Genomic DNA, 25,437 nt, shown 5'->3' with positions numbered 1-25,437 from the left:
GTGTAACAAAACAGGTGCACGGCAACACACTCGACAAAAGCTTACTCCTTAAAAATTGAAGTAATGGTTGACACTGTTAGCTGCTTATTTAAAGTACTATGTTGTGTTATTTTTCTTCTCATTAGTTGATGGGGTGTTCATTTGCATTGTGTAGCTGGCCACTGACCAGTACTTCTTGGTAGAAGTTGGTGGTGGGGGTGGTGGTCGTGGCAGTACTGGGGGAGGAGGAGGAGGAGGAGGAGGAGGAGGAGGAGGAGGCAAGAACTACTGCCAATCTATGCGATACTGGCACTCAATTGCATTTGAATAGTCTTAATTAAAGTAATTTCAGAACCACTACTGCAAATAAGCAACAAATTTGAGCATGAAATCTCTATAATGTGCTTTCATGAAACCCAGCTGATCAGTATATCCCAATAGTGGCGATGGCAGTGAATGAAGTCCTCTCTCTGTTTTACGAAGTCAACAATGAGTTGTAAGTGAGCTATGGTGAGTGAATGTGGTTTACTTAGAATTTTGTGCACTGAAGTATTCAAGTATATTGAATATAGTAAAAAAATTACTGATGTCCATATTTTGTACTCCATAAACAAATGAAAACTGAAAACAAAAGTGAGGGAATTGAAAAATTTACTACCTGCAATGAAACAGGGAAATGGTGAGCCAAACACTATTTACTATTAATTCCAGTATTGTATTGCTGGAGAAAATGCAGACCCAGCCAGTACCTCTGCTCGTTTCAAGTGCTTTGATGGGAAGGATAGTAGTCTCCTGGTCAATATTTCTGATGCTGGGAATTATGTTTGGCAGCAGGGAGGGAGGCAACTGATTATTCCCTAAGGCACAAATGGCAAACATCTGAATACACAAGCCATTTTCCCAAAGAAATATTAAATATGCCCATGGCATGCCATAAAACAAATCTTAAAAGTAATTTTTTGTTGCTTATTTTGTACATGTTTAGGCATCTGACAGTGCATGAATACATGCATATTTTAAAATTTGATTGTATGGACATCTCAGCTCCAATGAAAACAGTACTTCAATTTATTAGCAACCATAAATAGATCATTAATAGAGAAACTGTAAAAAAATATTTTTTGTTTATCTAAATTGAAGAAAAATGCTATTTCTGCTGCTGCAAATTTGATGCCAAATAATTTATATTAGGTGCATATTTTCTAACAATATGCTACAGAACACAAGCTGAACTCTAGTCCTTAATAGTCTCTTAGCAAGTCTGATGTTATTCGTTTCAAAAAATAATAACTCCCAGACCTGGGTAGATGAAAATATTGTTAAGGTAGCAACTTTTGTTGAATTTTCTGGTTCTGTGCGATTTATAACTTTTCTTTTAACTAAGTTTGTTAGATATATTCCTTTAAATCTGGGTTGTTATTCATCAAAATCATTTGATTATGGTTGAGGTGAGTTATTTGGTGGTCAAGGTTTATACAGATTATTTATTTATTTAATTGGTTATATCAAAGGTTGATATGATTCTAACTTTAAAAAACTATAAAATCTTTATACAGTTATGCATGTATGGAACAGAATTCCACATTTGCACAAATTCAATGTAACCATTTTTGCTTATACTGCTGACAGACTAATTCTTTTACTTCCAATTCTCTTCTTGTTTTGATCAGTTTTTGAGTCTGCATTTAACTAGAACGAAAAATCAACTGCATTTCTATTTCTTGAATTTCAAACCAATCCAATTTTAAAAAGTTCAGTTTAACCAGTAAATTTATATTGGGACACACAATAGTAAATTTTATTAATCAAAATATCCACGGGTGTACTGCCGGTCTATAGTGTCCAACGGGCACAATATTTCAGCGATCAAATATGTCCCATCATCAGGCGACATGTTTGATCGCCGAAATATTGTGCCCGTTGGACACTATAGACCGGTAGTACACCCGTGGATATTTTGATTATCAAATACGCCGGGAGAAACTCAAGAAAGTAAATTTTATTGTTTCTGACAACTCTGAACTGAGAAAATCTATGAAACTGTTTCAACGGAACAATATATTACTGAAGAAAATTCATCAGTGACTTTATGTCTAAATCCAAATTACTAGCAATGTTTTTTGAAATTTGGTAAACAGTTTTTGGAAAAATTATCACAAACTTGCAAACCTGAAAAGTGCAAATAAGATCCATCATAACAGTAACAGTTTTGTTTGTGCCTCAAAGCTTTATGTTCAAATCATTAAAATGCTGGCACATGTCCACAACAAACATATTGTAAGGCATTTAACACCCATTAACTGTGAATTTTGCACAATTTTCCTGTCAGCCAAATCTCTGAAATATGCTACCAAGGCTCAGTCAGTCACTATTACACATCAGTAAGCCATTGTACACTAATTTGACTCCATCTAACACAGCTTTGCCCTTTTGTTAGCACCCAAGGACAATATGAGTTTCACTATTTTTGTGACTATGGCCATTATATCATCAAGGGAACGAAAACCATCTTTTGCACACAAAGGTCGTCAATGTGTGATGCAGTGGAATTCAAGAATCGAATGGCCCGAGTGCTTCACATACACTAATGAGACCATTTTTTTTGCCCCCCATATTGGGAGCACCATCAGTAGTTATTGAAACAAATTTGGTTAAATACATTTCTTTTTTAGTAAGCAAGATATGAACAGCCGCACAAATATCTGTGCCCTTAGTAGTTGCTGGCATCATTATCACCATACAATTCTTTATGTCTTTACTGCACAATATTGAAAAAAAATACAGCAAAATGGGGAGATTTAGTTACATCTGTACTTTCATCAAGACACTGCGATATATAAGTGGAGGACTTAACATCACTTTTTTTTTGTTGTTTTACATTTGCACCAGTTTTACATTTCTGTCCCATTGCGTTTCTAGATAAAGGAGTATCTTTGATGTGCTAACTTATCTTACCTTTATTTTCAAAACTTGATTGGGCACTTGCCAACCAGACTTTCTTAAAAAAAATTACGTATCAGCAATAGGGTTTACTATGCTCTGAAATGACATCAGCAGCCAAGAAACTTGCAGCTCTGGAATGACAGTCTTTGCTAAATTACTTAATCACATACATCGACTATTCCCATTGTCATAACACATTCCCAGCAGAGTGTGCGCTGATATGAAACTTCCTGGCAAATTAAAACTGCGTGCCAGACCGACACGAACTCGGGACCATTTCCTTTCATGGGCAAGCAGTAGAGCACTTGCCCGCAAAAGGCAAAGGTCCCGAGTTCGAGTCCAGCACACAGTTTCAATCTGCCAGCAAGTTTCATAACACATATTGATTCCCTTTTGCTCTGGTTCGCTTTTTCCATCAAGTATTGTGATTTGTTTCATTGTGTTGTTTTACAGTCAAAGTTCTAAATACTATTGCCCCGGAATATAAAACAAACACTGCTTCATTACACCTGTTAATCATTCCATATTTCTCAGTCCACCAATTTTGAAATTCTATTACACTTTTCTTGCTCCTTTGTCTCTTTACTAAACTAGCCATGTTGAATAAATAAATACTTTCAATTTTAGAAATGGTACTAACTACGTGTAATTGTAGCACCTGACAAATGTGTACAAGATGCAAAAAACAGGTGAACATTATTTTGCTGTAACAATTTAGCTGTACAGTACTCGTCAGCAGAGGTCAGAAGTCAGCATCATTAGAACAGCTGCCCATCTATGTGATGTAACTGTGGATGATGGTGTATTACTACTAAATCATTCGAGTACATTGTGACACTGAGTGTGCATGATTGAAGATCTGTCATCCACAACTTTGGTAACACCTTGGAACCAATATCCCATTAACAACAGACTTTCGTACTGTGACTTACAATGTACAGGAACATGCACCACTTGTTCACCATCCCTACCATAAGGTAAAAGATTTAATAAAATCAATGGCAACTTGAGAAATATTATAAATTCAGAAATGACACATATGGCATAAAGAGAATATTTGAATTAGACTGAACATCCACGATTCTTTTATTCTAAAGCAGTTAAAGGTGCTCTTTGTAAGTTGTGCGAGCTTTTCAGCCACGTATCTTATAAAGCTTGGCGATCTTGGCAGTGAATTCATACACTGTGCATTCACCAATTAAAAAAGTTTCATAAATCTGCAAAAATTAATTAGTTATACATAATCTGAATGGCATAAAGATGCATTTGTGAAATGAAGTAATTTTATTAATACCATGATAACCAAAACTTTGAATATAGAAGAATTACTCTAGTCAATGAGAATCTTCCAAAATTAGTACAAACTAGTTGTAACCAATCATTTCTTCCATACTGTTTGCCTTTAAGAGAAAAAAAAACTTCAAATCTTATTTTTGAGGATTTATTGCAGTTCAGAGTACAGTAAGATGACAAAACATTTTAATAGTGCTCCTGAGCATGTCACCTGTGTTTCTCATACAACACAAAATGATTCAGGTCATGAACCGTACAATTTCAAACGAAACACTATCCTTTTCATAGATGTGTACAGTTTGTCACACACTGTCCTACAGATTCAGATGAGTAAGAGCAATATAGTTTCCTTATAAATTGATTTGAAAGTCAATACTGATGTCTTTTGGTAGTGGTTCGACAGCACAAAATATGGGAAATGTGGAATTTTTAATGGTAGCAAAACAATTAACTGAGAAAATACAGCTTACGATGGGACCAACTGAAAATAATGTAAATGACAAGAAAAGTGGAATCTGGAGATGAAAAACCAGATCTTACTATAATTATACTGTTAGCTTGTACACAAATTAAAAGAATTTCTAGATGACAACTCCTTCTACTCATTGGCTGAGTTTTTAGATATAAACTAAGTAAAAAAAACTTTAATCATTAGTGTCATGCAATATTTTGTGTAATGTAATTTCTTGTACAGACATCTTATTAACCTGACACGTTCCACATCATTACGAAGTGTCGTATTCATGATCTATGGAACAAGTATTAATCTAATCTAATCAACTCCGAGGAGGTACTAAATGCACTGTAAAAACCAATAGGAGAAATAATGAGCAAATAATGTCCTCAAAAATTTTAAAGCACACATGTGGGAAAATATTTCACTCCTACTGACATGAAAACCTGCAGGTACTCCTGGTTCATACATTTGTCATGAGATGCACCTTAACTGCAACAGTTTGTAACTACAGTGAAACCCCACTTTTACACTTTTCACTTTAAAAAAAAGGTGTAAAATGAGGGAAAATGTAAAATGTCAGAAATAATGTTTTAAGCTGTGAAAGTAACATATTGGGTACCCCGTAGCATTATCACACTTTATGTATGATATATGCACATAACAGGCATCGAAAGACTTGTCAGGTTTATTATTTAATAAAAATCGCTGATGTAACTGGAACTGGTAACTGTCTGGGAAGTAGGAATGTTTGTCATAATCAATGTTTTTGAAGTTCTGGAGCTGTCATTCTTTATTTAAATAATGAAACACTGTACTAGTTACGTATTTTTTCACACATTGCATGGTGTGTTCTGAGAATTTTCTCTCATTCTCTAGCGCAAACATATACGCAAGTATTTTGAGTGGTGTTTCAGTATGTGTTATTCTGCATCTCTTGCACTGTAGTCTTTTTTACCTTATCTGGTACTGAGCTTCTTCAGTTACATTGAAAACCACACACACGCAAACCATCACTCAGATTGATTGACTGTGTAATATCACAAGCAATACATACACAAATAATGCACTTGACAATGAGAATAAATTCTCAAAACACGTTTTGCTCAGTTTGAAAAAAAAAATAAGTTACCAATGCTCTGTTTCAGCTAAAAGCAGTTGAGCAACACAAAGTGAATGACAGTGTCAACTAGACTACAAGTGGCCAAATGCCGAAACACGCTAAATATGGTTCGACAAATGTGTCACGCTGATCACAACAATCACGAAACTGCATTTGCACAGTAGAGACAGTTTGAAAACGGCTGTGATTGGTCACGATACCATCATTCGAACGAACTTAGTTACTCTCATCAGCCACCACACCAAGCAAACCTTGGCACTGGCAGGAGATACGACAAATTCTGCAAACTTTCATGCATTTACCAGTTCAAATCCACTGAGTAGAGTGCCCTGGTGTCAAGAAACTTAACAACGTAATATTTGTAAACACTACTGGATAGCCAACATTGTACCAGTACCGTTTTTTCATCCATGAACAATTTTTCATAACTTGTAAAGTGTGGGAAAATTAAAAATATGTTGACACAAAATCGGGTGCAAATTGGCATTGTGAACATAGGAAATTTGATGGGAACGATAAAAAAATGTCAAACGGTAGGGAAATGTTAATTCTGGGAACATAAAAGCAGGGTTATACTGTATGTGTATCATCCATAGCTCTTATTCACTGTTGCCAACTTTCCAGCCATTTGGAGTAACAGCAAAGTTTTACCAAACCCCAGGTTTTCTTCATTAACATAACAATAAACAACGTTACACACACAGCTGTTAGGTTGGCAATGTTAAGACCAAGCCCTAGGTGCAAATTGCACAGAAAATAGGAGTCCAGGGGTCAAGAAAGTTAACTAAATAATGTTTGTAAACACTACTTGAGACACTAATGCCTTCTTAGTTTCATTTAATGTCAACTGCACTTTTCTTTCATTCCTTTCCAAGAAAGCTTGTTTCTTCGAGAGTAACTGGCAGAAAACTTCTAATTATGGTGAAAACAAGTGGATGCATATTGACAATATAGAAAATATCAAGAAACAAGTGGATGCATATTGACAATATAGAAAATATCAAGGAACAATGGTCATTAGCAGCAGCAAAACATCAACTACACAAAAATGCACTCCCCCCCCCCCCCCCCCAACACACACACACACACACACACACACACACACACACACACACACACACACACACACACACACACTCTTCAGTGCCACTATATAAATATTCAGCTAATATATTATAAACATTTCAAATTACTTTTTTTGTTTTATTTTTGGATTTGTCTTTTCACTTACAGAAAGAATTAAGTTGTGGTCAAAGGCCTAATTCTTTGCCTGATGGTTTCGTCTTCCAATTCTAAAGACATCAGAGGCTTTAAGGTCTCAAAGTTGTTACAGACTCAAATAAGTTCATCTAACTGTAATGTTTACAATGCTCAGTTCATGACATCAGACTGCTACCTAAGATAGCACAGTCATACCAACTTGTGCTATGGAGCCAGTTGTGGGAAGCGTTGGTGTTTTTTTTATTTAGCACTAAGGCTCAAAGCTTGTCTAATTTCAATGTTCCTCCTTCTTTGTTGAATTAATTGTGTTTTTGTATTTTCATGGCTACTCTGTGTGTCCTAGCACAGTAATTATCAAATCTAGTTAAAACCACATTTTCAGAATTTTGTGGTTTCCCAGTCCGAATGCATGATTTGCTACTGCTGATTTATACATGTTGCCCAAGTGACAATGCTTTTGTATTTCTTCATGCAGGTGCTTATGTTTCTTTTTGTAGTTCCTGTGTATACTTAGGTGCAAGTGCAAGGGATATGATATACTGATACTGTGGCGTGCAGTGAGCGTAAATCCTTTTCAGTGTTCAAATGTTCACACACTTTTTTCAGTGGCAGAAAATTGTGACTTGTATTATGAGCACTTTCCGTGATCCAAGTATCAGCAATATCACAAATACCACCTGTGAAAGTTAGCACTCTCTGACTTAACAGTTTTATCTGGATTCTAAATGTCTCCATGTTCAATGTATACAGAAATCAAATATGAATGCACTTGCAAACCAAAACTCTGAATAGAACTTTATGGTTTTCAAGCAACCACTGTGATATCAATGTTCCGCTTACAAACCTATGAACGGAGGACATACGGTTTCCAATATAAAGTAACTGCTCAGTAGTAACTAGAATATTTTTAATTACCTCAGAATCAGATCCAAAAAGGTCGACTCCATCGTCATTGTCATCTACTGTTTTCTCCTGTGTAGGAGCTGGTGCTATAGTTGTCACATGGCTTGGCTTATTTGAATTTGTTTCCAGCACTTTAACACGAGAGTCCAGTTGTTTAATAACAGCCTGCAGATCTTTCACAACTGTGAACAAAATCACACTAGTAGGACAGAATTTCAATTTCCTGACAAGAAATAATGTATTAACATCCTAAAACAGTTTTACATAATAATTTGAATTTTATTTGAGATAGTTACCCCAGTTTAAACACCTGTATACTTCAGAAACAAAGCAAGAACTAGAGTATGTGGACATTATACATTAATCATTATGATGAAGCTTGTATCACACAATATAGCATGACATATTAAGAGATCAACTGTTTAATAATGAAATATGAACGAATTACAAGTTTCAGATTAATTTTAAGACAGTTCACAAATAAAAAATACGGTAATTTGGCACAGTAGATCTGTACATTACATTAATCATTTTATCATTTTCCCTGGATCCCTTGGAGAAGAGTCTCTGGGATGTGGACAGAGTCAAAGTATTTTTTTTCTTTCTCTTCTCTCAGATACATGGATATTTTACAATTTTAATGCAGATGGAGTTATGAGCTATAATCCTTGTGACGGTATTCATCGATGGAGTAGGAGTTGGCCAACAGGAAGTTTTTCAATTCACTCTGAAACCGATCTTTATCACTTACCAGACCTTTGATATGCTCTTGTAAGTTACTGAATATATGAGTAACTATGTATTTGACTCCTTTTTGTACTAATGTTAAGGTTTTATAGTCCTTATACAGATTGTTTCTGGTTCTGGTATTTTAATCATGTTTTCACTATTTTGTGTAAAACGAGACATGTTGGAAACGACAAAGGACATAATGAGCGTATGTACTGAGAAGTAGTAGTTGAACATCAACTTTCTTAAAGAGGTTTCTGCATGACCTAGGACTGACACCAGATAGAATTCTAACGACTCTTACTCATATTACCTTTCTGGGAACAAGAAGTTTACTTCTGCAGATCACACAAATGAATGTCCAGGAACTATTCTTCAAACAATATCACTGGTTTAATTGCTACGTACTAAGCTGAAGATCTAAAAGGAATGTGATCAATGGAGGCCACAGAAAGGGAGGAGTAAGTACGTTAAACCACATAAAACTAATGGGACTATCAATGAGTAGGTATCCACAGAACTAAAGATGAACACCTAGTACACCAAATACACAAGTAAGAGAGACTACACGGTTATTAAGATACCGAAGTATGGGCAGTCTGTAAATATCGTTCAGAATCAAACAAAAACGGGTGACATCAAACAGTTAATGCATTTCACTGAGGATTTAAGAAAAGGAATAGTGAAAAACAGTAACAGCCATCAGATGGCTTGAAATGTGGGATGTTCCAACAAAGTTACAGAGCTGCAGCACACTCTGAAAATTTGTTATGAACTACTGCTAAACACTAATGCTTAATTTAGTAAATCCTATCAGAATTACCCTGCTATTTGTTACTAAAAGGTAAGGAAATGAGAAAATTCCTCTGTTTGGCACAATGACAATGGGAATAACAATGAGCTTTTATTTTAGCTATGTTTGCACATGTACAATGAAGTCAAGTGTCAATTTTATCTTCAAAATAGTATGTTTACACATCTATTTTGTGTGTGTGTGTGTGTGTGTGTGTGTGTGTGTGTGTGTGAGAGAGAGAGAGAGAGAGAGAGAGAGAGAGAGAGAGAGAGAGAGAGAGAGAGAGAGAGAGAGAGAGAGAGAGAACGAACCTTTGATCATTTGTGATGCCCTTCTTTGTTTACATTCAGTATCTTCTGTCCATATGGAGGACAGTAACAGACATCCCTGGGGTTGTGAAGCAGCTGAATGGGTTGAAAATTAAATAAACCACCAGGTCCTGATGGGATTCCAATTCAGTTTTACAGAGAGTACTCTACTGCATTCGCTCCTTACTTATCGCAAATCTCTTGTCCAACGTAAAGTCCCGAGCGACTGGAAGAAGCGCAAGTGATACCTGTATATAAGAAGGGTAAAAGGACGGATCCTAAAAATTACAAACCCATATCCTTAACATCAGTGTGTTGCAGGATTTTCTAACATATTCTCACAAGGAGACAGCACGACAGTGGGGTCGGGGATTTGTCCAAAATTTTGTGTGATGAATGAGGACCTCTAACACCTCACGTGGTTAAAATTTTAGGACACACTACCCAGAAATTCCCAGAAAAAAAAAAAAAATCGATCCAAAGTTTCTTAGATGCCTTATGAGTATAAAATTTTAGTCCATTGCCGAGCTGCCGTCTGGTGTATATGTTTAGGACTTGGAGTCTCACACCAGAGGTCTCGGGTGTGGTTCCTCCTCTGGCACTTTTTTTTCATCTCTAATTTTCTTTTGTTACTCCACCAATTATTCAGAAAGTTTTGCAAACCTACATTATCTTGAACAACTTAGTTACATTATTGAATAAAAATTATTTTCTTTTTGTCCAACAAAATTCATGGCAGTGGGTTTTCCATTTGTAATTGTAACTTATGAGGGGAAACATTGGGTTTTTTATCTGAATAACAAAGTCGATTGGGAAACATTTAGTTTTTATACATATAACAATTATAAACAAGAACCGCAGTGGTAATTATCATAAAAACAAACAAAGCAACAATTTTTGCGACATCTTGCGCAACATATAAAGGCGGATATTTTTCAATCACAGGGCGTTTGCAATAAATCTGTACAACAGCATGCCCCATGAACATTAACAAAAATGTTTTGAGTTTCTGATAATTTTGAGGCAAACCAGGCACATTTGATCATGTCTCGGAATATTGGTGACGATAATTGACGGAGAATTATAGAATGAATTTTTATATAATCTTCCCAGGAATTAATTTCATGATTCTTCTGTAACAATGCACTGCAATTTGCAAGCACCAAAAGGAAAAAGTGCCACAGGAGGAATCGAACCCAAGAGCTCTGGCGTAAGGGTCCGAGCGCTAACCATGTAGGCCAGACGGCGGGTCAGCAATGGACTAACATTTTATACTAATAAGGCACCTAAGAAACTTTGAGCAGATTTTTTCCGGGATTTTCCATGTAGTGCGTCCTAATATTTTAACCACTTGAGGTGTTAGGGGTCCTCTTTCACCACAATAAATTTCAGACAAATCCTCGACCCCACGGTCGTGCCGTCTCCTTGTCAGTTCAAATATAAAGAATTTCCTAGTGACAGAAGTTGCTGTCAATGCGTCAGCACAGCTCTAAAAAGCATCGTTCCTGCAAAATGCAACTCGCCCTTTTTTCATGTGATATCCTGCTGCGAACCTTGGATGATGGGTATCAGACAGATTCCATATTCCTTGACTTCCGGAAAGTGTTTGACTCTGTGCCCCACTGCAGACTCCTAACTAAGGTACGAGCATATGGGATTGGTTCCCAAGTACGTGAGTGGCTCGAAGACTTCTTAAGTAATAGAACCCATTACGTTGTCCTCAATGGTGAGTGTTCATCGGAGGTGAGGGTATCATCTGGAGTGCCCCAGGGAAGTGTGGTAGGTCTGCTGTTGTTTTCTATCTACATAAATAATCTTTTGGATAGGGTGGATAGCAATGTGCAGCTGTTTGCTGATGATGCTGTGGTGTACGGGAAGGAGTCGTCGTTGAGTGACTGTAGGAGGATACAAGATGACTTGGACAGGATTTGTGATTGGTGTAAAGAATGGCAGCTAACTCTAAATATAGATAAATGTAAATTAATGCACACGAATAGGAAAAAGAATTTCGAAATGTTTGAATACTCCACTAGTAGTGTAGCGCTCGACACAGTCACGTCGATTAAATATTTAGGCGTAACATTGCAGAGTGATATGAAGTGGGACAAGCATGTAATGGCAGTTGTGGGGAAGGCGGATAGTCGTCTTCGGTTCATTGGTAGAATTTTGGGAATATGTGGTTCATCTGTAAAGGAGACCACTTATAAAACACTAATATTACATTTCTTGAGTACTGCTCGAGCGTTTGGGATCCCTATCACGTCAGATTCAGGGAGGACATAGAAACAATTCAGAGGTGGGCTGCTAGAGTAGTTACTGGTGGGTTTGATAATAACAAGTGTTACCAAAATGCTTCAGGAACTCTGGTGGGAGTCTAGAGGAAAGGAGGCTTTCTTTTCGTGAATCACTACTGAGGAAATTTAGAGAACCGTTATTTGAGGCTGACAGCAGTACAATTTTACTGCCGACAACTTATATTTCACGGAAAGATAACAGAGATAAGATGAGAGAGATTAGGGCTGCAATGAGGCACGTAGGCAGTCATTTTCCCCTCGTTCTGTTTGGGCATGGAACAGGGAGAGAAGATGCTAGTTATGGTACGAGGTAACCTCCGTCACGCACCGTATGGTGGATTGCGGAGTATGTATGTAGATGTCTATTTGGCACAAGTCCCACACACTTGGGCAGTATTCTTGGATGACTCACACAAGTACTTTGCAAACCACCTCCTTTGTACTTTGATCACAATTTCCCAGTATCCTTCCAATTAACCAAACTCTGCAACCTGTTTAGCTACAGCTGAACCTGTGTGTTTGCCCAATTTCATATACTCAAGGAGTGTTACAACCACACACATCCAAGATGACTGACAAAGTATGACCGATACAGAAATCTCACACTGCTATATTTTTTTGATTTTGTGTAAGGCACAATTTTGCATTTCTCAAAATTTAAAGCAAGTTGCCTATCTCTGCACCACTTAAATCTTATCAAGTTTTTTTGGTAATTGTGCAATACTTTCCAAATAGTACTTTAAAGTGTATAACAGCGTTATCTGTTAAGAGTCAGAGGTTACTATTAGTACTGTCTGCTAGGTCACAAACTTTAAAGATAGGGCACCTAAACACTTCCCTAGGGCATGCCTCAAGTTACTTCTGCACCTGTTAATGACTCCTCCACATCAAAAAATTCCCAATACAGTGCTAAATTTTGCTTGAAAACCAAGCAGATTGGAGCACACTACCTCCTTCCTGCAGCATTTAACATCTGCCTGGTTATAAATACCTAAGTCTCGTATAAGAAGTTTTTACTTTAAACCTTGAAATCCAGATAGTGAGTTGTAGAATCTGGGGCAGCCAAACACAGTGATGGAGGACAGCAAAAAGAAATATCTACATCTACATCCATACTCTGCAAGCCACCTCATGGTGTGTGGCAGAGGGAACCTTGAGTATCTATCGGTTCTCCCTTCTATTCCAGTCTCTTATTGTTCGTGGAAAGAAGGATTGTCAGTATGCTTTTGTGTGGGCTCTATCTCACTGATTTTATCCTTATGGTCTCTTCGCGTGATATACCTAGGAGGGAGCAATATACTGCTTGACTCCTCAGTGAAGGTATGTTCTCGAAACTTTAACAAAAGCCCGTACCGAGCTACTGAGCGTCTCTCCTGCAGTCTTCCACTGGAGTTTATCATCTCCAGAACGCTTTCGCAATTACTAAATGATCCTGTAACGAAGCACGCCGCTCTCTGTTGGACCTTCTCTGCCTCTTCTGTCAACCCTATCTGGTATGGATCCCACACTGCTGAGCAGTATTGAAGCAGTGGGCGAACAAGCATACTGTAACCTACTTCTTTTGTTTTCGGATTGCATTTCCTTAGGATTCTTCCAATGAATCTCAGTCTGGCATCCGCATTACTGACTATAAACTTTATATGATAATTCCATTTTAAATCACTCCTAATGCGTACTCCCAGATAATTTATGGAATTAACTGCTTCCAGTTGCTGACCTGCTATTTTGTAGTTAAATGATAAGGGATCTATGTATTCACAGCACATTACACTTGTCTACATTGAGATTCAATTGCCATTCCCTGCACCGTGCATCAATTCGCTGCAGATCCTCCTACATTTCAGTACAATTTTCCATTGTTACAACCTCTCGATACACCACAGCATCATCCGCAAAAAGCCTCGGTGAACTTCCGATGTCATCCACCAGGTCATTTATGTATATTGTGAATAGCAACGGTCCTATGCCACTCCCCTGCGGCACACTTGAAATCCCTCTTACTTCGGAAGACTTCTCTCCATTGAGAATGACATGCTGCGTTCTGTTATCTAGGAAGTCCTCAATCCAATCACACAATTGGTCTGATAGTCCATACGCTCTTTGTTCATTAAACGACTGGGGGAACTGTATCTAATGCCTTGCAGAAGTCAAGAAACATGACATCTACCTGTTAACCCGTGTCTATGGCCCTCAATCTCGTGGACGAATAGCACAAGCTGGGTTTCACACTACCATCTTTTTAGAAACCCATGCTCATTCCTACAGAGTAGATTTCTAGTCTTCAGAAAAGTCATACTCTAAGATAATACATGTTCCAAACAGTAAATGTAAGAGTAGAAATGGGTTGGAACATTTTCAGCCAACTAAACAGGGTTTTCAAAAAAGTTTGATGTGCCTGAAAAGAAGTGTTATTTCTCACATACTGCACTGAGATATGGATTTTTACATAAAATCACTACAAACACAGTTGTTCAGCAAGCATACATCAGAGAGAGAGAGAGAGAGAGAGAGAGAGAGAGAGAGAGAGAGAGGGGGGGGGAAGAATTGCTAGAACAGACAGGAAAACAAACCTATCATCAGGAACCATGCTGCAATGAAAAATGTAGCTGATTGTAATGATAATGAAATGGACATTGTCAAGACATCTAAATATCAATCAATGCACTATCCAAATTGGAACACGAAAAATATAAGGAAAAGAACAGATTGCTACTCACCACAAATATAACATGTTGCGTTGCAGGCAGGCACAATGGTAAGACTTACACATTTACAGAGAGAGGAAAAAAAAAAAACACACACAACCTATGGCAGCCTGAACCAGAATGCAACTGTCACATTGCATGAGTGAAGCAATCTGAAAGGGGCAGGGAAGGGATAGCAGGGCAGAGAATAGCACTGTCTGGTGGAGTGAGCAGGGAATAGATGGAGACACGGCAAGACTGCCACCAGGTGCAGTGTTTGGGGGGGGGGGGGGGGGGGAGCACAGGAGTAGGGAGGTGGCGAGGGGAAATAGGGTGCAGAGGGGGAAATGGCGAGTGGGAATGAGTGGGGGAGGGGGGGGGGAGGGGGGGGGAGGGGGGGAGGAGGGAGGGATCTGAAAAGGAGATGAGAAAGGAAGGGGAAAAATGTGCTGGTTTGTCGACATGAGGTTGAAGGGATGTGAGTAGGGAAGAGGTGGTATGACGGGGCAGAAATTGTTGGGTGAAGTGTGTGGAGATATATAGTTACCTTAGACTGAGGGGATAATTTCAGAAGTGAATATTCTGTAAGTAGTTCAGAAAAGCTAGTGGTGGAGGGGAGGATCCAGACGGTGCGTGTTGTGAACAGCCACTATTATCAAGCATGTCATTTTAGCTGCATGTTGTGCCACAGGGTGGTCTACTTTGCGTTTGGCCGTAAGTCTGGCAGTAGCTGTTCATCCTGGTGGTCAGCTGGCTGGTAGTCATACCAATATAAGATGCTGTGTGATAATTGCAGTAGAGATGGTATACAGCACAACTGCTTTCACAGGTAGTCTGGTCTCTGAAGGAGTAAGATAAGCCTGTGACAGGATTGGAATAGGAGGCACTGGTTGGGTGAACTGGGTAGATCTTGTACCTGGGTTATCCAATGGCAAGAAGTTGGGATTCAGAGTGGCACAGGAATGGACTAGGATGATGTGGAGATTGAGCAGATGATGGAACACCATTTTAGGAGGTGTGGGAAGGATCTTGTGTAGGAGGTCCCTAATTTCAGGACACGATAGGTAAAGCCCTCATGAAGGATGCAGACGTTTCAGTTCAGGGTGGTATTTGGTGATTGAGGTGCTTCTTAATAGCTGGTTCTTGGTGGTGGTCTGAGTGTTGGGATCTGTGAGGAGATAGGACAGGAGATCTGTTTGAAAATTAGATCTGAGGAATAGTGCCTGTCTATGAGGGCCTTGGTGAGACCTTCAGCATAGTGGACATGGGAGCTCTTGGCACTGCAGATACACCATCTGAAGGGGAATTTTTTTGTTGTGGAAGTGATTGCAGCAGTCGAAATTCAAGTACTGTCGATGGTTGATGGGGATTTAATGTGGAAAGAGATGAGGATGGAGCTATTACATAGCCGAAGGTCAATGCCCAGGAAGATGGTACACTGGGTTGAAGAGGACCATGTGTAGTGGATGGAAGTGAAAATACTAAGGTTGTGAAGGAATGAGGAAAGCATGTCTTTGTCCCAAGTTGAGAACACTGAGATATCATCAATGAAACTAAACCAGATTAGGGATTTGGCATTTTGAGAGGCTAGGAAGGTTTCCTCCAGATGGCCTGTGAACAGGTTGGTGTAAAAGAAAGCCATGTCGGTGCTCACGTCTGTGCCATAGATTTGTGTGTATACCTCCCCTTCAAAGGAGAAGCAGTTGTGAGTCAGGATAAAATTAGTACGGTGTACGGTGAATGAGGCAGTGAATTTGGTGTCTGAAGGATGTTGGGAAAGGTAGTGTTCAATACCGGCAAGACCAGGGGCATATGGGATGTGGCATCAACAATGACAAGCAGGTATGCAGGAGATAAAGAAGTAGAGATGGACAGTCTATGAAATAAGCTTGTTTGAGAGGTTAAATAATGGACAATTGGAGGGAGATGTTAGTCATTGAGGGCTGAATGGGGGCACAAAAACCAGCCATCCAGGATAGTTGGGTTTGTGGATTTCAGAGCATGCAGAAGGTGGGTGTGCAGGGTGTGCTATGGTTGAGGAGGGAAATGGGTTCAGGGCTGAGGTTCAGGGCTGAGGTTCTGGGAAGGGCCTAAGGCTTTAAGCACGAACTGGAGGTTATGATGGTCTTCTGAGATGGGATTACTCTGGCAGAGTTTATGAGTGAAGGTGTCAGAAAATTGGCAGAAGTCTTCCACCAGAGTCATTCTGATTCATAATGACAGTGGTGCCAGCTTTGTCTGCAGGCAGGATCATCAGGTCAACTTTTGTTTTGAGGTTATGTACGGCTGTCCTTTTTTCTGCTGGAAGTCTGTTCTTATGAAGGGGCTTCAAGAAAGCATGCTAGCATCAATGGTAACAAACTGTACCCACACATTACACCCAACACTTTCTGTCCCTGCCTTTACTACCTCCTTCCCATTCATCTTACCTTACCCTCACTGTATCATCCTCTGCCTTCATACCCAGTCACTTTTCCCCTTTCCTACTCCTCTCCTTTTCAGCTCCTCATTCCTCTGCCTCCCAGCTCTCTAACCCACAGCCCTCTCAATGCTGCACGTAGTGCTGGTCTTATGCCTCCATCTAGTCCCTGCACACTGCACCAGACAGCACTCTTCTCTCCCCCACCCACCTATATTACACTATCCCTTCACCTTCCCCACCTCCTCCAGATTGCTGCTTTTGTTTAATGTGCCAGAGGTGGCAGCCATTTGTCTCTGAAGATATTTCAGCCATCTAACAATGTTTTACATTCTAAATGGGTGATCATTTAGTAATTAAACTTTAGTGCTTTGAAGCTTTAGCAATTGCATTGCCATAGAGCAACAGTCTGTTCACAAGGCTATCTATTGACTAACTTAATATAATATATATCACTTACGGTTGTTGAGGTCAGTGTTGCTCTTCTGCAAGGAATTCAGTCTGTTAACAAGTTCAACATTTACATTTGTTGCCAAGGCCGCTATACCATCCATCTAAAAAGAATGATGCAAGTTTATGACTAAAAATTCTATCAAATTCAAATAAATAAAAAATTAAATACATTACAACCAAATTTACACAACCAATTCTGTTTTCAGCATCAAAAAACACCTTTATACAATGATTTTAATTTTTATTTTAATTACAGAGAACTTACACCACAACTCCTGGTGTGGAAGTGATATGACATTGTACAGCACAATGACAGGGGGAAAAATGTTTTCTGTAACCTTTTCATCAATAGCAGACAAATGTAATACATTTTCACAACATTTTACACTTTCCACACCAGTAGTTTAAAGAAACAAAGACATTTCTTTACAATACATGAAGAACTGGAGTGGGAGGGAAAAAAAACAGCTATCAGTTCACTATTTGAAAACTGTAAAATGCACAACTGAAATGGACTCTCACAACAGTGTGTCATGTGGAATGTTATTTTTATGTTAGATCCATCTGAACATTATAATTAAGTGCTGATCATGACAATATGAGAACTGAAGGAATTTTATGGAAATGCTGTGTCAAATAATAAGAAAAGCAAATAGGCGGGCAGTGACAAACAAGCCAAACTCCCAGCACCTTGGAAAACCACACCAATCTATGCCCCGATTTTTAATGAACAATTTCTGTCAATGACGGTTTTTAATTTCCTTACAGATTAAGCAATTTTCCTTTCTTTTGATATTGCAGCTTTTATTTCCCAAATTCTTGGTCTACTCCCCCATACAACCATAGTATGAAATTAACATTCTATGGACTTCTTATCCAGTTGCTATATTCTGTGAAGCACTATCACACATTTTTAAGTTCTCTTCCATTAAAAATCACGACAAACTGGAGACAAAGTCAAATATGATGTACAGAGAGTACATTTTTTATTTATATCCTTGCTCTCAGGAATCACAATACCTTGAACAGATCTAATGGTATCCTGTGCATCTGTGTAAGAAAGTTTAAAACATGTATTTTGTGCGGTACTATCGCCGTGTATACTTCCTGAATGGTTGAGACTGCCCTTACTATGGACTCCTAGGAAAAGCACCTTTGTTCTGCTACCAGTATGGATGTCTGCTTTGTCTCTTAATACACTGATTATGTGTGATACAAACGAAAAGAGCAAACTACTGATATTCCTCTTCCATCTGTATTTGCTGTTGGCATGTAGACTAACTTAGCCCGAGGTCTAGGTTAGGTTGGAAGGTGAGTTTGGTTGAGAGTTGGCAAATCAGTATATAACACTTCAGTTAATGTGTATGCAAAGCAATACCACCAGAGCTGTGATCATGAAGTAGTTGTATCATATCACACAATGGTGTATCACACTAATACTTTAAGATTGTAAGTTGAGGTCACTGCAATTTTATGCTAATGATGCTCGGCATAGATGTCACACTCATGCACACACATCTTATGAATAAAAACTCTATTGGAAAATGCTGTAATTTTACTTATTTGTTGCATATTTCTGAATCATGTCCTAAATTACTGTGTGACTGCAGTGTTTATTGTGAATGGCACTTACAAATGCCCTTTATTGAAAATCTTCGATCAACCTACAAAAATCTTAAGTTTATATCCCTTTTTGTAGAACTAAATAATCTACAAGCAATGCTTTTAAAGCAATTTTCCATTAATAACCTCTTTCTGAATCACAGCTGCAATCTACTACAAGCAGCAGCAAAAAAATAAGAAAATCAAGAAGCAGATTGATTAGAAACATTGAATTTAATTCAAGAGAAACTTAACATTTACACTATATCCATTACAATCAGCTGGGGCAGAATGCAGTTCCTTTTCACACATTTTGTTATTGTTTCATTAGTGTCTACAATGCAACAAAACACCATATTATAAGCAGTGTTAACTAGATGAAGCCATTATCAGATACGTAATCCTATAGCCTCCTGTCCCTACCTACATAAGCCTAGCACATGCTTATCCAAGCTGATTACTATTTGTAAAATGTTTGTCACTGGCCCCTCTACTTCTGAATCAGCAAAAGTTGAGGGTCTCCAGTTGCTATTTTTTTTTGTTCAACCACTGCCTACATTACAGATTTATCCATCATATTTCCCTGTGATTCTATTTTAGATAGCCTCTTGTCTTACTTGTGTTTTAATTGGCAGTTTTAGAACACCTGAGTGCGTTTAATATTATCTCACACGTGAACTGTTATTGCGCAGGTGATCATGCACGAGATGGAGGAGACAAACTATCTTGCTTTTTAATTTTTCTATTGCATTTTTTGTGTGTTCATTGCATTCATTTCCACTCATTTTCATATGGACACATAACATCATTAACACATATACTAGTGCACAGTGTGTTGTGCCACCAGGGTTGTTTTACACTGTGTGATTAAGCAAACACCAGGTATAATACAGGACCTACAAACAACTGACAGAAGAAACAATTTCCCCCTTTCTTTAATTTTATTTTTCAGCATTGGTTCACTCAGTGGAGGGTATGATACAAATTGTAACCTAAGGCTAAAAAATACAATTAAATATTTCACAAGACTGTCACTATTTCCCCACACCAATAAACTTAGAATGAGCATCCATGAAAAAATTTTGTTCTAACAAGAAGTGAAGCAATGTTAACAACAATGACCCCATATACTGTTCTTGACAACTGATGTGAAATTTGCAACAGTGACCAAAATTGTTACAAATAAACAATTAAGATGATCTCCTGAAACATTTCTTCATTCTTTACTTCTATTTATAACTGAAGCTAACTACAAAAGTGTAGTGACAGCAATTTATCATTAGATAGGAAGAGTTAGTTTCCCTGCACCATTCATTCCAGTGGCCTTCTACAGGTTCTGTGGAGCTTAATTCTTCCACTCTCCTCTTATAAAAACTTAGCAGAAGCCTGACAAAGTAAGAGCTTGGTATGAGTGAGAGGATATGTATGCTGTTTATTAACTGAAATTACACATGAATCTTTGAACAGCCAGAGGATGATGGCTACACACAACTGAAGCCAGTAATAATATTATCCATGTTGTGACCTAAAGGCTGAGTATGCAATGCAAGAGTGATTTAAAAATGATCTCCTACAAAATAACATTTATATTTAAGCAAATAAAAACTGGAAGAGTTGTATCACTCATGTTATCTCTTCATATCAATACTACATGCACAGTACAGTCTGTACAAAATGAGTTCATTAACTCAGTGTACCATTAACACATGCTCCAGTTAAGAAATGTAGATCCACAAAAAATTGTAAATACAATTCAAGAAAGAAAAATAATTTTTTCAAATAAATAATCTGAATGTATTAAGAATAATCTTAAAACTAACTAATTGACATTAAAAATAGAACTAGATAGTATCATGCAAGTTACTCACACATTCTAAAGAATTTTTTATATGCTGTCGAGCCTTTGCTACTTCTCCTGCCAAAGAGCTTTTTAAGGGAGTGTTAGAAGATCCCTACACCAAAAGAGAAAATAACAGTGTTAAAAAAGCACACCAGTCATCAATATGTTAAAGTTATGTGTAAAAATATCATAGGTTGCATGCAAACTTATACACTATAATTTACCCATATGACAGTGTCTCACCTCTCAGTTAACAATATCAATGTAAAGAAACAAAAACAAAATATTGAGAACAAGAATGAAATAGCATATTTCTAATATATTCAACATACATATTTTGAAGAAATGCATTAAAAAAATAAATTATATGGAAAACTAAATTCAATTACCCAGACTTAAAAAATAAAAAGCAGCACATTGAATCCTAAATTTATAACTTAATGCAGAAGTATTAATTTAAACCTAAATTTTTCCTGTGTCACTACTCAGCCACATACTAACAAAGAATTTATGATGCAGAAGTGTACCTAATGAAGCAATGAAAAATCCAGGATGGAATGTAACAATATTATGAAAATGATAGTTGCTACTCACCATATAAAGAGTATTTTTGTTGTGCCTATCTGCAACTCAGCATTTCCGGTATGTGGTGAGTAGCAACTTTCCTTTTCATAATAATGCATCTATTAAAAACAAAGATTCCAAGACTTACCAAGGGGGAAAGCGCCGGCAGACAGGCACATGAACAAAACACACAAACACACACACAGAATTACTAGCTTTCGCAACCGATGGTTGCTTCTTCAGGAAGGAGAGGGAAAGACGAAAGGATGTGGGTTTTAAGGGAGAGGGTAAGGAGTCATTCCAATCCCGGGAGCGGAAAGACTTCCCTTAGGGGAAAGACTCTTTGCCTTTAAATATGTCTGCTTGTGTCTGTGTATGTGCGGATGGGTGTGTGTGTGTGTGTGTGTGTGTGTGTGTGTGTGTGTGTGTGTGTGCGCAAGTGTACACCTGTCCTCTTTTCCCCCTAAGGGAAGTCTTTCCGCTCCCGGGATTGGAATGACTCCTTACCCTCTCCCTTAAAACCCACATCCTTTCGTCTTTCCCTCTCCTTCCTGAAGAAGCAACCATCGGTTGCGAAAGTTAGTAATTCTGTGTGTGTGTGTGTTTTGTTCATGTGCCTGTCTGCTGGCACTTTCCTGCTTGGTAAGTCTTGGAATCTTTGTTTTTAATATATTTTTCCCATGTGGAAGTTTCTTTCTATTTTATTTACATCTTAATAATGTATCTAATTAGTTATGGAGTTGATTGTTCACATAAGAGAAGAAACCTTTATTTTAAATTTCATTTTTAAATTGTCACAGGCTGTTATAAAAATACCCATGTTTAAAATGACTTATGCATAATATTTATTGCTCTGAATATCCTTTATAATGAGCTACACAAAAACTGAAGAAAGGAACACTATTAAAACAACAACCTATCCTCTTTAGTGAAAGAAATAATGTCTACAAACATGGCTACTTTAGATCACCAAAAGAAATGAATAAAGACATTGTTTTTTTTTCAGATACTGCCTGATAAGTTATGCAAAAAGCTTTGAATTTCTGATGAACTTTAGGATTCACATGTAACACTGGACACCTTGCTCCTAGCAGTAGATATTTTGTTACATGACCATCTATAAAGTAAAGCCCAAACAAATTAAAACAGAAGTAGTAATAAATATGGAAAGTAATAAAATATTTCAACAAGTAGCACTATAACAAAAACCTGCAGTTTTCCTGTTGACAACTTACCTGCAATCCCTTTGTCCATGGCAAGGGGGAAGGAGGGTGGGGGAGAGTTTAACACAATGCCAACAGAAAGACAGGAAAATTAAACCTAAAGATCTCAACAATCCTGTGACAACTACTCTCAAACTGAGGTGTACAGGGATGAAAAAATGAACACGAGAGGGACCTGAGAATCTTCCCATCATTGTTTTCTTTGTGGGGTTGAATGAGTCTTCCTTTCTGTTTTAAGACTGCTACCTAAATGCTGAGCTGAAGTATGCAAACTTACTGGCCCTCTAAATCATATAGTATCTTGTTAACTCTAAGTTGACCTCTGATACAAATCCTTAAGACTTATTAAAATGCCATCCAAACCAATGATTTCCTTCAGAACTTAAGCTACTATATATGTATTTAATTCTGAAGAGCATTTATTACCTGGCCTGTGCAGAACAATGTACAGTATTATACTTTTTTTAATGTAAATTCGTAATCGATATTTCGGTGAGTCGAATGAGCGCATAGTACACCATGTGCGAACGTGCAACTCTGTCCTCATAATTGAGATCTGCCAAACTGGCAACATTAACCACCCGTACCATTGACAAAAAATTTGTGGTTTGTACATAGCTAAATAGAAAATAATTCGTAGTGTTGCTTATTACATTTTATTAATTAACTTCTTTAACTACTGAAAGAGAGTAAGCAATCGAGAAGAAAACTAACATGCAGACAATGAATTACTAAATGCCTCTCAAAGAGCCAAATAAGAAAATATTACAAGAAGTTGTTAAGCGATTACAATTGGACAAATGAAATCACGTAAAAAGCTGACTAACCATAAAACAGAAGTCATACTACAATTTTTTCATTCTATAACGTTCTAATTATCTTAAGTGTCTTGTGCCAAATAAGAATTTAATTACAAAATCATACGAAAGTGCCAAACTAATTATTTCGTAAAAGTGAATGTTTTGTGCTACAACTGCTCAAGATGTGCAAAAGACTGGAAAAATGTCAAATTGCTTCCTGCACAAAATCCTCATGCAGCACTTGTGAAAAATATGTTCAATTGTATGTTTTACTGCATGCAACATGACAGCAAGATAAAATTTACCTTTGTATCATTTAATATTCTTCTTTCACGCGACTTCTTATCTAATTTATTTCTTTTCTCCTTTGTTTCTTTTTGCTTGAATCTTTTCTCCTCTTTGTTCTGATGTGGGGTGGATACATTACCAATACATTCAATAGAAATCTCTCCAGAAATAGTTGAATTAGTTGTATTCTCTATGTTAGTGCAACCTTTGCGAAGTTTCTCATTGGACAGTACAATGCTGTTAATTAAATTTGCTTCTTTAATATGCTCATTTTCAGCAGGCTTCACACTCTGCAGTGAATGTGAGAGAACATGCCCGACTTTAGGTATGGACACTGTTACTTGTATCCCATTACTTACACGCAGCTTGCAAAAATAGAAAAAACAACAAGTAATAATATTTCCAGAATGATTACTTCAATGGAACACACAATGCCAATCCCATTACAGAAGAAAAACCGTATGACAGTGCTACAAGTGTGTGTATAAAAATCAGTGGGGGAAAAAAAAGACAAAAGGGCCCTCAACAAAAGTCACACAGGTCAGAGGTATCAATTTTCATACAGTCTTAACTTACAATGGTATTTTTTGTCCTAAAGTGAAAGTAAGGATGAATTCCTTAGTTTATAAATAAATCACTTTTGACTTCATTTCAAGCAGAATCTTGTGCAAAATTTCAAAAATTTTCTTTCAAAGTGACAGCTTAATGAAATCACATGCCCGAAAGAATTAATAGAGCACCCAATCTGCATATACTTTTACATTCTTATGGCACTCCTGCTAATAAGCCCACATTTATGAACAAAAAATAGTTATGCATCTACCTATTACTACCTCCCAACACTACAACTCCTCTGACTTATGACTTCTTAATTTTCTTTCTTATACTTGTTCATTCGAGAAAATGGTGACTAGTTCTGAATGTATTAATTCATTTTCAAACCATTACTCACATTCTCATTACATAACCTGCCAAAAACTAACACACAACTATTTAAGTATAATCAGTTGAGAAGAGCTCAAAATGTATGGATATTATACTATGAAATTATTTCATATATCACATGAGAATGACTCAGGTATGTGATAACCATTGTCATTTGAACAGACAGGACACCTATAAAACTCTTAAATATTTGTATTTTACCATTTTCACTAATGTATGAACCTAGCCACCATTAAATCTAATGGGAACACCACTAAGAGAGCAGTAACGAAATAATTAAAATAATTCATATATTGGTGAACACATCCACCTGGAGGTGGGGGGAGGATAACATTCTCTCCACGAGATACTTCCTTATTTCTCCACACATTTTCCTCACATTGCAAATATGAAATATCCGATGTACTGAAGTGAACAATACATTTCTTCTGACAAAATAATATAAGGATTCACTTATCTTAACTTCTTAATTTGCCATGTTGTATAAACAATTAGTTGGTGTGTCACCATAACTAATAATACACTGTTAAAGAAGACCAACTTGCATAGTCAAATACGCACACAAATTTTTCTTTACCA

At 37.4% G+C, this 25,437-nt stretch overlaps 1 protein-coding gene across 2 annotated transcripts in view; it reads right to left on the bottom strand.

Moving 5' to 3' along the window:
• Window positions 1-25,437, bottom strand: part of LOC126362095 (probable elongation factor 1-delta) — a 59,000-nt gene that overhangs the window by 19,476 nt on the left and 14,087 nt on the right. Inside the window, exons 3-6 of one of the 2 annotated variants that reach the window (XM_050007851.1) lie at window positions 23,931-24,278; window positions 21,067-21,150; window positions 17,604-17,697; window positions 7,929-8,098 (exon numbers count right to left, since the gene is read on the bottom strand). In XM_050007851.1, the coding sequence (XP_049863808.1) occupies window positions 7,929-8,098; window positions 17,604-17,697; window positions 21,067-21,150; window positions 23,931-24,278 (696 nt within the window). The remainder of the gene's footprint in view (window positions 1-7,928; window positions 8,099-17,603; window positions 17,698-21,066; window positions 21,151-23,930; window positions 24,279-25,437) is intronic. The other variant, XM_050007852.1, reaches the window with a different exon arrangement.

Source organism: Schistocerca gregaria, chromosome 1 (genome assembly GCF_023897955.1).
Source record: "Schistocerca gregaria isolate iqSchGreg1 chromosome 1, iqSchGreg1.2, whole genome shotgun sequence".
NCBI lineage: Eukaryota > Metazoa > Arthropoda > Insecta > Orthoptera > Acrididae > Schistocerca > Schistocerca gregaria.
This window is presented reverse-complemented; position numbering and strand designations above follow the sequence as displayed.